The sequence below is a fragment of the Filicampus tigris genome, chromosome 16 (assembly GCF_054856515.1).
Source record: "Filicampus tigris isolate MCC_2025a chromosome 16, RoL_Ftig_1.0, whole genome shotgun sequence".
Classification (NCBI taxonomy): domain Eukaryota; kingdom Metazoa; phylum Chordata; class Actinopteri; order Syngnathiformes; family Syngnathidae; genus Filicampus; species Filicampus tigris.
The window spans coordinates 7,704,707-7,720,389 of NC_141232.1; the positions used below are offsets into that span (position 1 = coordinate 7,704,707).

The 15,683-nt window shown below is 44.0% G+C and overlaps 3 protein-coding genes across 4 annotated transcripts; all 3 read right to left on the reverse strand.

Moving 5' to 3' along the window:
• Positions 1–774: 774 nt before the first annotated feature.
• Positions 775–6,360, reverse strand: cnp (2'',3''-cyclic nucleotide 3'' phosphodiesterase). The gene is made up of 4 exons (XM_086055101.1): positions 5,996–6,360; positions 2,840–4,095; positions 2,236–2,363; positions 775–1,959 (listed from the first exon to the last, which is right to left on the reverse strand). The coding sequence occupies exons 2-4, from the start codon at positions 4,056–4,058 to the stop codon at positions 1,507–1,509; spliced, it is 1,800 nt and encodes a 599-aa protein (XP_085911227.1). The 5' UTR covers positions 4,059–4,095; positions 5,996–6,360; the 3' UTR covers positions 775–1,506.
• Positions 6,361–6,523: 163 nt separating this feature from the next.
• odad4 (outer dynein arm docking complex subunit 4) lies at positions 6,524–9,739 on the reverse strand. 2 transcript variants are annotated; one of them, XM_086055103.1, is made up of 7 exons: positions 9,595–9,739; positions 8,491–8,526; positions 8,059–8,190; positions 7,831–7,984; positions 7,631–7,686; positions 7,453–7,564; positions 6,524–7,113 (listed from the first exon to the last, which is right to left on the reverse strand). In XM_086055103.1, the coding sequence occupies exons 1-7, from the start codon at positions 9,682–9,684 to the stop codon at positions 6,905–6,907; spliced, it is 789 nt and encodes a 262-aa protein (XP_085911229.1). In that variant the 5' UTR covers positions 9,685–9,739; the 3' UTR covers positions 6,524–6,904. The 2 variants fall into 2 exon arrangements, with proteins under 2 accessions (XP_085911229.1, XP_085911230.1); XM_086055104.1 differs by having other exon boundaries at positions 8,491–8,636; positions 9,595–9,734.
• On the reverse strand, positions 9,173–15,518 carry dnajc7 (DnaJ (Hsp40) homolog, subfamily C, member 7). Its single transcript, XM_086055102.1, has 14 exons — positions 15,410–15,518; positions 13,777–13,865; positions 13,562–13,686; positions 13,374–13,487; positions 13,125–13,199; positions 12,948–13,066; positions 12,393–12,546; positions 12,144–12,308; positions 11,837–11,928; positions 11,662–11,735; positions 11,020–11,166; positions 10,804–10,956; positions 10,669–10,731; positions 9,173–9,997 (listed from the first exon to the last, which is right to left on the reverse strand). Exons 1-14 carry the CDS (start codon positions 15,481–15,483, stop codon positions 9,960–9,962), a joined length of 1,482 nt encoding a protein of 493 aa, XP_085911228.1. The 5' UTR covers positions 15,484–15,518; the 3' UTR covers positions 9,173–9,959.
• Between the last annotated feature and the right edge of the window lie 165 nt (positions 15,519–15,683).

A 15,683-nucleotide genomic window follows, 5' to 3' on the forward strand; every position in this document is an offset into this window, starting at 1 on the left:
GTTGATTTCTTAATATAATTGCGTTTGAGCGAGCTTCGTGTCTAAGAACAATGGAAAATTCAGGGATTGGTGAACGTTTCACATATTTCTTCCCATGGCTCACACACGCCACTCTCAATAATAAGGAACAATTGACAATGATTGGTCGAAATTCTTATCTACACGCTGCGCTCAATCAAATGGTTGGTTGAAAAGGGCCATTACACGTTTGACCCATATTTGTTGATTACGACGTTCAGACGAGTCATTCAACACCTGGGTGGAGTTGAAATGAAGCAGTGACTCAAATCCCTACAACGCGGCACAGTGCCATCCAATTTCCTTAAATCGTTCCTAAAAGTGTATTCCTATCAATGACAGCGACGTGTAGGGACAGGCAGAACAATTAAATGCTCATCCATAGTGTTCAACTAAACCGGCCCTGAATTCTCCAACATTTGTGTATTTTTTAAAGCTGTGTGCCATGAGATGTTTCTAATGTAAACTGTGACAACGCTCAATAAAAGGTTGAGAACTTGCAGTAACACTGCAGTAACTAAATATATATTGGCCTGGGTAGTGTTTTTGCAACAAATGGCCACACATGAATCGTTGGTTATTGCAACACACTTTTTTTCCCTAAAATGTACTGTATACGTTACGTATTATTAAAGTGGTTCATTTCTAACGGGAAGGCACTTAGCGTTGACTGACATCTGCTGGTCATGAACTTAAAACACACGCACTGAGAAAAACACTTTAGTGATGCCAGTACAAAACAAACAGAGAACAGCATTGCTGGAGCAACACATGGTCTTGGTTTTTATTACCGGTAAGTGTACAAAACAAGTGCAAAAATAGTGCTTCATTAGAGCTACACAAAGTTGGACTTCCAAATCCCAAGTCAAAAGGCTAGGTTGAAATGCAAATTACGTTGTTCAAACTGGCTAAAAAGAGCGAGAAATATTTGGATTCACAGCGTTCTTTCAAGTGCAAGCAATTGGAGGGGAAGAAATGCCAACATTTTTTAGGTCTCCCTTTCAAAACAACGCATAGTGCGCAAGGAAGCATATCCAACGCACTCTAATACATTTAAACGCACAGCTTTGGCCTATTTGCCAGTGTTACAATCACTTTCTCAATGCTAGTCCATTTGACAAAGACGACAAGGTAGCTATAAAGCAGTTTGAAATGGTGTACCACGATGTAAATCTGGGATTGGGATGCGCGCCAAGTACATGATTTCCACTCTCAAACAGGTGATCTAGGATGCTAGTCTAAAAATGTCCCGAAAGTCTGCCACCGATGTGTGAGCAGCTTGGGTGAACTATGAACTAGAATGAAGGCATATTGAGCTATGTGAACTTGACTGAAGGCATTTTGGGTAGTGCAAAACGGGTGTGGGGGGGGGAGGACAAAAAAAAGAAAAAAAAGGCACACAAAGATTCAAGCTAGCTACATTTGAAGCCTTTAAACTCTCCTATTTTGGAATTAATCATCCATCTCATGTGAAGGCGCCTCAAGTCTTCACAAGATGGCGCAGTTCTTCTTCTTCTTGGGATCCTTCTTGCCCTGCTCATGGGATGGGCCTTTGCGCTTGTAGAAGCTGGAGAAGCACGCCGCCACGCACATGGGCTCTTTGAGCTCCAGCATCCACCTGCCTTCGCCGTAAAAGCGCAGCGAGCCCAGCTCCAAGTCGGTGACGGGCTCAACCTGCTGTAACACCAGGATCTCCAGCAGGTCCAGACCCGTTTGGACCGGCTGCACGCCCTCCGCGCAGCCCAGGGTGACGTGCGCACGGCTGCCCGCCGGCAAAGAGGCGGCGCCGGGGACGGAGGACTCCGCTTCCTTTTCGGCGTCCGCCGGCCACAGCACGAGCTGCTCCTCGGTGAGGCCGACGCGGGCGCCGAAGGTGCGAGGCGTGACAAAAAGAGCGCTCACGGCCAGATCGAACACGGAGCCGTACGACTCCGAGACTGCCTGAAAAAGACAACAAAAGCCATCAGCGATAACATTCGAGCACAGGCGTTACATGGTATGATGAATTTCAGAATTTGTCTTCACTTCTGCTGTAGTAAAAACATAATCACAGGAAAACTTAAGATGAAAAACACTTGTAGGCCATAAAGAAAAATGTACGGTGGCAACTGTGCTTGCCTTATTCTCATACTTCTTAAACCGAGGACCACGTGCCAAAAATGTCAAAGAGTCAAAAAAAAAAAATCAAAGTGTGTAAGACAACAAAGGCTGCCTTACTGGTTTCTCTGCATATTCTTTGGCTCCCTCTGCCTTCCCATAGTCACAGAATTTGGTAGTGCAGTGGAAACTTCTTTTGCCTTTGAAGTACTGCTCCAGAGGAATTTCCTGACCTTCATTCACGGATGCTGAAAAGATGAGGAAAGGTGAGTCAGGGGCAGTGGAGACTACTTAAGTATGCATAACTTTTTTTTTTTTTTACTTTACATTTTCTCCCTGCACTTGACGAGATGTGCTTGATACAAAGTAGTCTCAACAGGCTTGTTTAAGTGTTTCAACCTCCACATTGGGGAACATGACCTCTTTTAAAAAAAACAACAAACAAAAACCGTTGACAGTCAACCACCAACAAAAAAAAACAACCTCAGAAGTCACACCTACCGTTTCTGGTTGGTTGTTTTGCCTCAGGTGTGGTGCTTTTTATATCAAATCAAATTACTGGCAAAAAATAGAGTCAGAGACTGTTGATTTAAATGCCAAATCATTACTTGTTTTAACAAATGACTTGAGTCAAACTCCACCATAAAGTAAAAAAATAAAATACTTTTGCCACCTTTGGTCAGTGGCAGCAAAAATTCGACACGGCGCAAGCAGCTTAACTCACAGCCAACGGCGTTCTTCTTGAAGCCGTCCAGTGCCGTCAGGAAGTCGCTGCCCGCGGACCTGAGCCGATCCTGCGCGGCGGCCAGCAGGAACCAGCCGAAGAAAAGCGGCAGCTGCACCTCATCCAGGTGGCGCTTCATGGCAGCGATGGCGGCTGGCTTGCGTCCGGTCAGCTTGGCGAGCCGCGCCGTGTCCGTGCTCCATTCCGTGCGCGGCTCGAGGAAGAGCGCGACCATCCGCTGCTCCCGGGCCAACTCGCCCAGGCGAGCCAGCCGCTCGTGGGTGTGGTTGGTGTCGTCCACCACCACCAGCACGGCAGGGGTGTCGACGCAGCAGGTCGCCACCGCCTCATCCAGGGCCTTGTGCGCGTCCGCGCCAGAGTCCGCGCTGTCCGCGTAGTCGTCGGCGCAGAAGACAGAGCAGCGGTCCTTGTAGGCGTCGGCCAAGGCGCGGGACAAGAAGGTCTTCCCGCTTCCCGGCAGGCCTCGGATGACAACCAGGGTGCGAGAGCTGCACAGAGCATCTTTGGTCTTCTCGTGTTTGAGGACGGGAAACGACAGGGAGCCGGCAGAGGGAACCGTCGCCTCCTTGTCAGGTGCGGCGGCGCTCGACTCGGCTGCTGTCGGAACTGCCGACTTGGCGCTTTTATCCGGCTCGCCTTCCTTCTCGGGCTCCGCGGGAGGCGCCATTTCAGCTTCAGCCTTTTTCACCTCCTCTTTCTGCACGGAGGCTTCAGCTGGCTTCTCTGCCGGCACTTGGATTTTCTCGCCACTATTTTGTGTCAAAGCCTCCTTGACAACTTCTTGGGACTCAACTACAGCCCGGACTTCCTCCAAAACTTTATCCTGAACCTTCTCTGGACTGGGAGGCCGCGGTTCCTCTGGCTGCTGCGCCACGGCTTCTTCCTGGGTTGGCGGCACCGTTAGCTCAGCTTCTGGAACCGGCTCAGACGCCGGTTCCGCCTCTTCTGGCACAGCAACAGGCACCGGTGGCTCGGCTTCGGGGATTTCACGAGGAGAGTCATCTTGGACAGGCGCTGTGATATTTCCGGCTGAGTCGCCACCGCCGTTCACCGCAGGTTGCTCCTTCTCCTCCCCCTCCCCTTCAGCAGCTGCTGGCTTCTCAGGCTCTGCACACGCCTCAGGCTGCGTCAGCACGACCTCCTCCTGTTGCGGACTCGCCAACACGTCGGAAGCCTCACCATTGTTTTCAGGGTCCATCTTTGGCTCTAGAGGGTCACTTCACAATAACATGTACCTTAAATGCAACACACAGAGGAAAACATGTCAGAGTGATGCATTGTCAGCACTTTTTTTTTTTGGTAGTTTGATCCTTCATACCAGCAATCCGACACTCACCTGTCACAACCTAAGGTACACCTGCACAAACTTAGGAGATCCAGTACAATTAAAAGCTTGATATTTGAGGTACCTTTGTATAAAATATATATAATAAATATTGAGATAAATGCATAAAAACACTTTAAAGGTTGAAGTATTTTTAACAAATGCAAATCAATTTAAACTGTTTAATAAACAAAAATTCAAATTTCAGTTATAGTAATAAAACAACATTTGTTAAAAAAAAAAATTTAAATCATAAAACAAGACTATAAATGGAAATTGTTGAAATAAAATATAGTGGAAACAAAATGCAATAATTTAAATAAAAAAATGTTTAAGAAATATTGCAGAAACTTGAGATTTAAAAGATGAAATTAGTTTTTTTTTTACTTTTCTGGTATTTTGAGGAATTATGGGTATTTATTGTATTTTTGCCCTCACTTCCTTTTCCCAACCAAGAGTATGCGTACTCCTTTGGGGTTTGTGATCTCATTGCAGGGGGTACGTGGAAACATTTATTTCCCAGATCATAAACCCTTTGGCACACCAAAAATCACATGTGCCAACTCAAGTGTCTCACTAAAGCTCCGATGATGGATGAGAAAGAAAAATTGCTATAGAGAGTCTGAACATTATTCTTGTTCAGTGTTATGTTACTAAGAGTTACAAAAGCATTTTTTTGATTTTTTTTTTTTTGAAGCATTTATTTTCAAGGGAACACTATATTTATGTTTAATTTGAGTTGAAAAGCAAATGAGAGATAATGAACTGTTTAAAATTAGGAAATTAAAATTAAATTCATAATCCATCGTTGATACATTGTACTTCAGGAGAAACATCAACGCGTATAAGTGAGGGGGTACTCATGGTAAGACAAAAAGCTTCAGGGGTACACAGGCTTTTAAATAAATTAAATAAATAAATAAAAGGATGGGGGAAATTGCTCTATATACGCATGAGATTACATTAAGAACTCTGGCAACGAGACTCAAAATTAATTACATTTTTATTTATCCCCGCCCATTTCTTGTGCATTGCACAATTGTTTCCAATGGTTGCAATACTTTTACATCATGGCACCAGGGGGCAGACACAAAATGGCCCCCAAAACTAACAAGTTGCCCTGTAAATTACCAAGTGTTATCAGACAAAGTAGAAACACATGGCAACGACTGAGCAAACAAAAGGCAGTTAATTTTTTTTTAATGGTAATGGTGGGCACCTGGCGTCAGACTGAACAGCGCCATCTAGCGAATGAATGGCACCCATTTTGATTCTTTACCAAAATTTGTGCTTGGTTTACCAGATGTGCGAACGTGTCGTGTCACGAGACGGAAACGCTTCCTCCAAACTACATCTACGAATTTAGAAAACAAAAAAAACAAAAAAAAAAAACCAGAATGTTCAGATTTCTAATCACGCAAATGTCTTACCAAAAGCGAAACTTAAGCGAGCATTTTACTTTTTAGTTAACATACGATGCCAACAGCTGTTGTGTGGGTGACGCAGTGGATATACTCAACTCGCGTTGTTCTTAAACAGATAAAAAGCACATTGCATTTGAGAGAGTGTGTCATTAAACAAACTTCTTTCAAGCGTGAATAATTTTTATTTTTTAAAGTGAGAGGGTGGAGCCGAGCATGGCACACAAACAATTACCATGCCAGTCAAACACGCGGATTACAGCAAACTATACCTTCCGTCTTTGTGTGACTAAGTTTTCCTCCACACTGTCAAAATACAAAAACGCCATGGGAAAAATAGACGTCGGTGAGCTGTTTTTTTTGTTGTTCGATGATGGTGTGCCAACTTACCAGCATTCGCTGCGGATGATTACCACGCGCTCCTCGGCGTACAATGACAAGCTAACCTGGCACGCCCACGCACGCGCGCCGCTTCTCTTCTTCAAGGCACAGTGCACGCATGCACGGCGGCGGGGACGAGCACGCTGGGCGGGGACCACGGGCACGCCCTTCACAGACCGGAAATGGGGGCAAAACGAAACTGCGTGTTTTTTTTTTTAACAGACACAATTTAATGGAAATATGACGATGTTAACATGCCAATAATTATAGTGGTGATAATTAATGATGATGCATTATTAATAAAACCGTTGCGATGGTGGTTTGAACGTGGTTTCAAGTGAAGTAGTGTGGAGTGAAAGGATTTGAGCTGTGCTTTTGTCAATGTGCATTGTTACCGCTCGTGCGAATAAAGCGACAGAAAAGCAAGCGCAAGCACCCGCAGAGATACTACAAAAGCACGGAAAATTGGCCACAGGACACAACGTACACCATGAAAACTACAAGTTTGACATACAAATACTAAATTTCCCCATGATGCACATTTTGCCACAAAACACTATATTATTCCAAGAAAATATTTTGCCATAAAAAATATTTCTATTGGCCAGTTATCTGGCCAGCTATTTTTCTAATTCTTTATTTTTTCTAAGTACAGGCTATAGTATGTTTACAATGAGAGTTGTACTTGTATCTTTCTTTAATTTTTGAAAATGTTTGGATTTATTTCATTTATGTATGTTTCTATGGATCTTGAAGTTTTAATGTGGGGGGCGAGGCTGAACTTGATAAGCTTTGCTTCTTTCTGCCCCTTCTCAAACTTGCACTTTATCATACTGTGCCTTTTCTTCTTTTCCTTATAACATCGTTTTCATTCTTGCGCTTGTTTGAGATGAATACAAATCAAATCAAATGATTGCGTCAGTGTACGACATGCTCTTTTGCAGGTTCAGGGGAGGAACGGATGGGCGTTTTGACCCGCTTGCTTTGTTGTCTTTGAGGGTCTTTAGGTGGGGGGCGCGGGGGCTTCTGCTGGTTCCAGAAGTCAGCGCAGTCGTCCAAGTATGTGAGGCAGCCCTGGATGACATCATGTAGTTGCTCGCCATTCTTCGTCTTGCCTTTCACCAAGGCTGCAGATCAGCATACATCCAAACAAGATGAAGATAATTCACGTTGCAGTAAACAAGGACATATGCGTTAGGGGCAAGTGAGGCACTGCCCTGCCACAATCCATCAGACGGCACAGTGTGGAAAATAATAATAATAATAAAAGATGTAAATGCAAATTTTTAAAATTGTATTTTTATCTGTGCCTGACTTCATGGTTGCCAGGGAAAGGCTAGATAGCTAGCGAGTTAGATATCCAAGCTTAAAACACACAATTCAATGATTACAATTCTGATGAAAAACAACATAAATGTTTCTATGTGCTTTTAATTTTAAAAAAATGGTGAAAACAACAAACATACCTTCGTCCTTTAACAGTTTCTCCAGATATCGCCTGTCCTCGTAAAACTCCCCCAGGTATTTCTTGCTCTTCTTCTTCTTCTCTGAGGCGTGTGGCTTCTTGGCTGTTGTCATCTGTTGGGTGAAATCGTTTGTGTTTATCGTAGCAATATGTAGAGCGACAAACCGATGTGGGGCTACCTCAGCATCTTTTTGCAACGTTTCTGCTTTTAGCTTCTGTTTGACGGCAGCAGGGACTGAGTGATGACAAAGGGGATTATATGGACACAAGTATTGAGACAGTACTCTTAATCAGTCAGAAGCCCTTAGCTGTTCATTGATGATCTTTGCAGGACATTCTGGACAATTGCATGCTTCCATCATTGGTGTAAGCCACATACCGGTGACGGCATTCTCGATGGCTTCCTGAGCTTTCTGAATTCCCAGCTGGAACTCGTGGACTTGTGGGCGCAGCTTCAGCCCTTGGTGGTAAAACACTAGGGCAAATTCAAATTCCCCCAAGCAGTACAACGCCTCGGCCTTCTGGTACAACCCCTTATTTAAAAAATATATATTGTAATTATATCATTAATTAGGATTTACTGTGATGTTGAAAAACAAAAACTTACCTCAAAGAAATACTGGTCTTCTTGAAGCGAAGCTTCGGCGTCCCTCAGGGCTTTTTCGTACTGACCCATCTTCAGGTAGCACTTGGACCGGCCCACGACGCAGTATTTGTCCCCGGGCTTTAGTGTCAGAGCCTGTTGTATGATATACACTTGACTTACAGTACAGTACGTGACGCTAAACAGGCAATTTGTAATTTAGTAAAGAGGCACAATTTTGCCAGTCATTTGGAATTGGTTTGGTTACTAACAGTCCACTGCAAAGTATGTTTAAAATGCTTTGGGGCCCCTCTAAAATATAACTTACATACAAAAAGATAGTAATTTTCTCTATGAACATGGTTGTGGAAAGTGTTTTATTTTGAATCTGACCGGCTTCTATTGATGCCAATTTTGGGACTTTTGGAAAAGGTTATGGCTCATGCGAGCACTCACCGTGTTGTAGCTCTCCACCGCCTTCTCACACTCCCCCTTGAGCAGCAACCAGTAACCATCCGCCATCAAAGTGGAGAAAACACCCTTTGTCTTAGGACTTTTGCACTCAGACTCTGTTTCAGACATTCTTTCCACGAGAATTCAGCCTAAAAAGCGGGAAGAAACACAAACGCAGCACAAGAAGCGCCTCTCTGGCTCGGTAACCTGGCAACCGCGTTAACAAATACGCCAACAGCGCCCCCGGCTGTAAAATGTGTAGAAACGCAGCCTTTCTCACCGGACAGAATATTAGGTAGACTTGTTCAATAAGCAGTGAAGGTTTGAAATATGTATAACAATTGCTTTTTTTATGTGCAATAATCATAACTACCTATTACTGCCACAAAAAAAAAAATCCTCGTCAACATCACATAATATCGTGACAAGTTTCCGGTTCAGGCCACTGGCCATTGTGTCAGTATGTTTAATTTTCAAATCTTCAGTTATTTTTTTAGTATTAGAAGTTACACTCTACCATGGTAAGTGCAAAATATCATTTACATCTCAGAGTATGATGCAGTGTAGTTCCACAATAAAAATGCCAATAATTCATATTTAAAAGGGATCAAACTTTGCATCATCTTTTCAATATATCCTTTGCAATGTTTTTTCCCCCATTTGGTTTTAATAACATGTAAGTAAAGACAGGTGAGGCCTCGACTTTATTGACATGGTGGATAAAAACAGGAAAGTTTCACCATAATGACAATGATAGTAAAGGTGAGGACGCCCCGATTTTTCCCACCTTATCAACGTCAACAGGAAAGTATGTCTGGACCCGATTTTTTTTTTTTCATAGACAACATTCTAATTATGCTCCCATCCTTTCATTGAGTTGCATTTTAATGGTCGGAAAATTATATCTTCCATGTGTTTCGTTGCTTGGATAAGAAGCTGTGACTGGCGGGGCGGGGAAAAAATAATAGACAATAAATATCAAAATAAGATGACAACACAAAAAAAAAAAAAAATCCATCACAAATCAAAATGATACATTCCAGTCACATGTGCAACGCAGCAATCTGTGGATGGCAACGTCAAATATAAAAAGTGTTGATTTCATACACACGTCGGCGACTCCCGCTGGCGAGGATGCCATTTCGCGACCGTCCCCATCAGATACTTCAAATAAGAAAATGGCAGTTGCTGTTTCATGCAGAGCGGGAAGCAGTCTTTACTTCCCGTGTGGACCCCCTAGAAAAAAAAAAAAAAAAAAAAAAGTAGCTGCACGATGTTCACTTCAAATGTCTTCCATGTACGGCTAGTTTGCGTTCGGTTGCTGCGTGTCTGTATGTGTGGTTGCATTGAGTCAATGGCGGAGATGACAAGGATCCGTATCTGCTCAAGGATACAGACGGCGGGTCAGGGGGAGGGGCGGCGTGCGTTGACAAGTGCTGACGTAGTGGCGGACTTGCGGGAAAGCAGACCACTTAACCGAACTGGAAGAAGAAATTTCCTGGCCCGGAGGCTGAAAGGTAAACACAAAGTCAAACCACTGACAGGCTGCTTGGGGTGGACACTAAAGTCAAATTTGTAGGAACTTAAGAGTACATGGACTCAAACAGCAGTTCTAACCTCAAGAAATCACCATCATGACAAACATTAAAATATGTACAGTAGCGTAGTAGGTCCAAATGAGCATCACAAACGAGGCATAGACTTCACTCGAAACAAACATTATCGTAAGCCACTGTAACATTCTGCAGTTTAAACATTAACACTGCATTCTTAAAAATGAAAAACTGCACTTAATTAATGCTTCAATGAAAATATATTCACATAAGTAAAATGGGGGGAAAAAAAGAAAGGAATTTCAACCCATCAGGTGGTGTATTTTGATTTTGTAATGCCGTCCTTATTTTATTAATTCAAACCTACAATAAGAAACTAGTCCAATTAGTAGTATAACTGAAATTACAAGAGTGGGAGGGCAGCAACGTTTTTTTTTATTTTTAAATTTGACAGGATTTCTGCTTGCTGAAGAATTCAGTCTGATGGACAGTTATGTAATGGCAGACAAAAAAAAAAGTTCAGTTAGCTTTTGCACTATAACATAACATCACCATAACATTCAAACGTGAATGGGATATAGACTAGGTGCAATATTTTAAAAATGATTCTACGGCATCATTTACTTACCTTCAAAACTAAAACCTCCCGGACCGCCAAAGAACGCCTTGAAAATGTTGTTGGCGTCGAAATCTGGTGGGAGACCAAACATGAGTTTCCACGAAATGGCTGCCGTAGCGTGTGATGACGCGGAACCGCACTTACCGCCCATGTTCATGCCCTCGTCCTCCAGGTCCTGTCCGCTGTCGTAGCGCGACTTCTTCTTGGGGTCCGACAAAACGCTGAAGGCCTCGCCCACTTCCTTGAACTTCCTCTCCTCTTCCTTTTGCACATCCGCGCTAGCGCTGCTGTGGCGATCTGAAAGGACATGGGCGGGTCATTCAAAAGGGGGAGGGAAGGGCTATAATTCGAGTGACGCACCTGGGTGATGTAAGAGCGCCCGTTTGCGATACGCCTTCTTGATCTCCTCCTCGGTGGCGTTCTTGTCCACGCCGAGCACCTTGTAGTAGTCTTTTCGCTTGCTTTTCTTTAGCTCCAGCTGTGCGTGTTTTAGCAGCTGCTTGTGCTCTAGAAGCCGCAACAAAAAAACCAAGCAGCGTTTTGAGCTGCGCTCCAAAATGCTTCGACTATGTGCACGATCAATGTTTATGCTTGTGATTGAACCGACCGACAAGAGGCCGTACGACAATCCCTCATGGGGTAAAAGTAACATCTTTGCTGCTGCTGAAAAGCCGCTTCTCACTTTTCAGAATTATTTCAGGCAAGCCCAGTTTGAAAATCATGTGACGCTTTCAGGGACAAAATGGTTTATGAAATAATTATATAGCAATAATATAATAATCTGTCAAATAATAATGACCACTTTCTGAAAAATAATTGTAAGAAAAAAAGAATTAAAAAATGACATGGGGGAGGGGGGAATACAAGTTCCTGTTGGGATATCTGGATGAAAATTTGGGATTATAAAGGTCGTGTTTCTATGTGATTAGGGAGTAGGGAATGAGCAGATGATTCAAAACACAATCTGGGTGTCTTTAGGACCTGGCAAAGTTGGCTTCTTACCTTTGGTCTTCTCTGTCTGGTAGACCTTCTCATAGTCGCGAACCGCCTCTTCGTACTGCTCCGTGTCCATGTAGCTGCGAGGTCGCAAATGGACAGGATGTAACACGATGGTGGCAGTGAAATGAAGGGGGGGGGAAAAAAAAAAAAAAAGGAAAAGAGTGAAGCAGTTTGGTACCATTGCGCTCGCCGCAAATAGGCCTTGATGTAGGTCTCATCCAGCTTAATGGCTTTTGTGCAGTCTTCGATGGCCTGTTCCACTTTCTTCAGCTGAAAGACAAGAAACACAGATGCGAGAGCCTGACTGTGTTCATCTGACATGGACTTGACTGTATGTTCTCCCCTTTACAATATTGCTCCTGTTGAAATACTGAAATGGATGCTGTTGTGGCACAAAACGCAAAAACCTTTGGAGGCATTGCGCTAAGTGGAATTCCTGACCAATTGTAAATCACTCACGCAAGAAGAGCCGGCAGCGTGCCTACCTTGGAGCCCACAGTGGCTCTGTTACAGTACAGCTTGGCGTTGGTCTTGATGTTGTTGGGGTCTATTGTCAGCGCCTCAGAGTAGAGCACGTAGGCGGCGTCAAAGCTGCCCTCCTTGAACGCCTTGTTGCCCTCCTCCTTCTTGGCCTTCAGCGCTTTGGCGTTCTGGACATAATAACACAGAGCGTGTGGTAAAAAGCTACACAACAAGTATTTGAACCCTCGATGACAAAACCGCCGAATACTGACTCGACAGGCGAGCCGCGCTTTCTCGTGGTCCGGAGCCATGCGCAGGGCCTGCACGAAGAACTGGACCGCCTTGTCGATGCAGTCCTCGTAGTACAGACATAGGCCGCGCACATACAGCGCATCTGCGTTGGTGGAGTCCATTCTTAGAATGTCGCTAAGGGTGTAAAAACAGCATTTAAAAACACGCACGCTCGGAAATGGTCGCAGTGTACAGTCGACCACCACTATTTTCGGGAAATAGAGACCTGGCCTGAAAATAGCGCAAATCTGCATAATTGACACCCACTGAAAACGCATTTGGGAGAGAAAAAAAACATCTTATGTTATTATTAAGTTTTATTCTGTATTTGATATAGTATATTTTTATTTGCATCTACGTTTGGGTGGGGGAAAAAAAAACATGAAAAACATTTCAGTACAAAAATCAAGGTCATATAGAGGACGCCAAGCATCCCACTGGGTACCCTATCCTATTTTTTTTTTTTTTTTTAACGTATACAAAAGCACTGTGCAAGTAGCAATAAGGCATTGAACATCGGTGTCGTGTCAACACACCTGGCCACGGACTGAGCTTCCGGGTAGCGCCCCAGCAGCGCCAAGCACTCGGCTTTCAGGATCTTGAACCGATGGCATGCCGAGGCCGACTCCAAGGCTCGGTCCATGCAGAAGACCACCTGGAGACACACACGCGATGACGTCACAAAGCCTCGCTGAGGCTCTTTCAAAACTTACCATGCGGTAGTCTCTCTTGTCGAAGCCGATCTCTGCCATCCGCTCGTATTCCAGGATGGACTCGGCGCTCTTGAGCTGAAAAAGTCATTTCAGGGAAGAGTCTTTTCATTCGGAATTTGAAAGGAAGCCACCGTATTGTTATAAGCCTTAACCTATTTAACTTATTCTTTCACTCCTACAGGATGAACCCTAACGATGAATTAAAAAAATCACTCAATGCCATTCGGTCAAACACCAGAGCCGACTGACCTCTTGCTGCGCTTGGCTGTTGTCGGCCTCCAGCTCCAGGACCTTCTGGAAGCAGCGCGAGGCCGCCATGGCGTTGCCGAGAGACAGATGGCACTTCCCCTCTCGCAGGTGCCCCTGAGAGACACCCAACTTTATTCGTACGACAAAACAGCACAAAGCGAGGCTCGTATTTGATTTCCTCAACGCACCTTCATGAAGGAGTTATCCAGCCTCACTGCTTGCTGGGAATCCTCCAAAGCCTCGCGGTACCGACACAGCATCATCAGCGTGGCCGCTCGGTTGCCGTAGTAACTGGCGTTTTTGGGACACATGTCTGCATGCAAAAAAAAAAAAAAAGAGAAAAGAGAAGAGTGAGATGATCTCCACCAGAAAAATAAGGGCAAAGATCATCAATATTAAGTACCGATGGCCTTGGTGTAATAATTGAAGGCTTCTGCATAATCCTTCTGAATGTAGAAAGCATTGCCTTGCTCTTTGTAGCCATCTGCTTCCCTACAGTAGACACAGATACATTTTGTTTAGAAATAAAAAAAAATAAAAAAACGAAAGTGATCTTAAAGTTATTATCATGAGAGTGCACAATCACAGGTGTGATAGCACAGGTGCGATAGCAGAAACAATTGTCGTAAATTGCACAAACAACCACAACGTAACCCGGCGGAAAGCCTCGCAATTTTCGCAATGTATCCACGCTCTCCAGTCAAATGTATTTCCGAGCTTTGTGTGAGTGCGTGAGTGACGGACTGAGATTCCGGCGGAGGATGAAAACTCTCTTCCGTTGGCGCTCAATCCATCAATTTTTCGAAGTTTCCCGTCATTCGTCAGCAACGTCGCTAAATCTAGCAACAAACTCATGTGGAAACACTGGGCAAGAACTTTTGAAAGCAATTGGTTGGTAGCATCACAAGAGGCCCTGTGCCTGCTAGAAGCAGAGACTTTGCACAAAAAGCTCTTCAGCTCAATGTTTCCCATTGAAGGCTGAAAAGCTGAAAACAGACATTGAGGGAGGAACGAATATATTCTAGGACAACACAAGCTTTTTCACGACATTTTAATTTTTCCCTCATTTTCCATGTGTTTTCCATGACTGGAAAATTGGTCAGTCATTTTCCAAGTTTCCCCATGACGCGTGGGAACCCTTTTAGTGTTGAATCAAAATAAAACATCTGCTTTAACTTTGGAAAACAATGAGTAACATTTTTTCCCATTTTCTGGTATGTTACGGACCAAACCATTAACTAAATCATAATGAATTTGAGTTTGTGCGCTCCCAATTTGAAATATGTATTGTTTTGGGAAAAGAACAAAAGTCAAACCAACACTGCGGTAGATGGAGCGTATTTTTTTTTCAAACTCAGTAGCTACACACAATAACAATCGATTCCATTGATTTAATTGATGTTTTAAGTTTGGGCGGTTTTTAACGGGGTACTTGGCGCAATTATAGTATCAAATAGTCCGATTTTTGGTAGTCTAACATTACTAGGCAGCAGCACCCATCACGGAATAGACTTTGAAAAGTGAAAGTCAGCTGACAGTTGCACTGTAAAATGAAACTTAAACGTGTCAGGCTGTGAACGGACAGCGACACGGTCCAAGTATGAGTCCACTCGTTGGCTAAACATAGAAAGAAGCAAATGAACATATGACACCACCAAGCACGCCGCTCGCTCACTCACTCGCTCGCTCGCTCACTCAGTCAGTCAGTCAGTCAGTGTGGCTGACTGCCATGACTTTTTTTGGGAGACCCAGTCATTGATTGTTTGAACGTCATGACAACTCAGAACTTTCGAGAATGACCTTCTCACGAAACAAAACAAAAACGTAAAAGGCGAACTGATAACTTCAGCACGTTGCTATCAGGCGTAGGGAGGCTGTAAGTGGAGGACAATAACATGAACGCCTCCATGTAGCCAAATAGCGGCTATCTTTTCTAGCTTCGTGACACGATGCCACAACTCGGAGGCGTTCTGGTTTTACACAGAACCCAAAAGCGTCGCCGGGGATATATTTCGGCCGCTGTCAGTGCGTCCTACCGTTCCAGTTCGTCGTCGCTGAGGAGTTCGATGTCGGGGTCCATGTTCACAGTATCGCACCTCTCCGCCGCCATTTTGACGTGAAAGTGGAGGGGGCGGGGTCAGATGCTGCAGTCGTAGTGACATCATCGTAAACAGGAAGTCATTCCACTTGTCAGGTTCAATTTAAAAAGTCTTTTTTTTTTTGGGGGGGGGGACATGTGTGAATATTCTATGCTTTTAAAATATTTTTTTTGTATCATAATTTGTTTCGAATGTCAGTTTCATACGTAAT

Coding starts and splice junctions, on each gene's coding strand:
- cnp (XM_086055101.1), bottom strand. CDS start 4,058: ATGGACCCTGAAAACAATGGTGAGGCTTCCGACGTGTTGGCGAGTCCG. Junction 2,364..2,839: donor CAAGAAGAACGCCGTTGGCT/GTGAGTTAAGCT, acceptor TCATCTTTTCAG/CATCCGTGAATGAAGGTCAG. Junction 1,960..2,235: donor AAGAATATGCAGAGAAACCA/GTAAGGCAGCCT, acceptor TGTCTTTTTCAG/GCAGTCTCGGAGTCGTACGG.
- dnajc7 (XM_086055102.1), bottom strand. CDS start 15,483: ATGGCGGCGGAGAGGTGCGATACTGTGAACATGGACCCCGACATCGAA. Junction 13,067..13,124: donor ACAAGAGAGACTACCGCATG/GTAAGTTTTGAA, acceptor GTGTGTCTCCAG/GTGGTCTTCTGCATGGACCG. Junction 10,957..11,019: donor GGCGCTCTTACATCACCCAG/GTGCGTCACTCG, acceptor ATGTCCTTTCAG/ATCGCCACAGCAGCGCTAGC.
- odad4 (XM_086055103.1), bottom strand. CDS start 9,684: ATGAAACAGCAACTGCCATTTTCTTATTTGAAGTATCTGATGGGGACG. Junction 8,191..8,490: donor CGGTGGAGAGCTACAACACG/GTGAGTGCTCGC, acceptor ATCATACAACAG/GCTCTGACACTAAAGCCCGG. Junction 7,114..7,452: donor GAAACTGTTAAAGGACGAAG/GTATGTTTGTTG, acceptor GCTGATCTGCAG/CCTTGGTGAAAGGCAAGACG.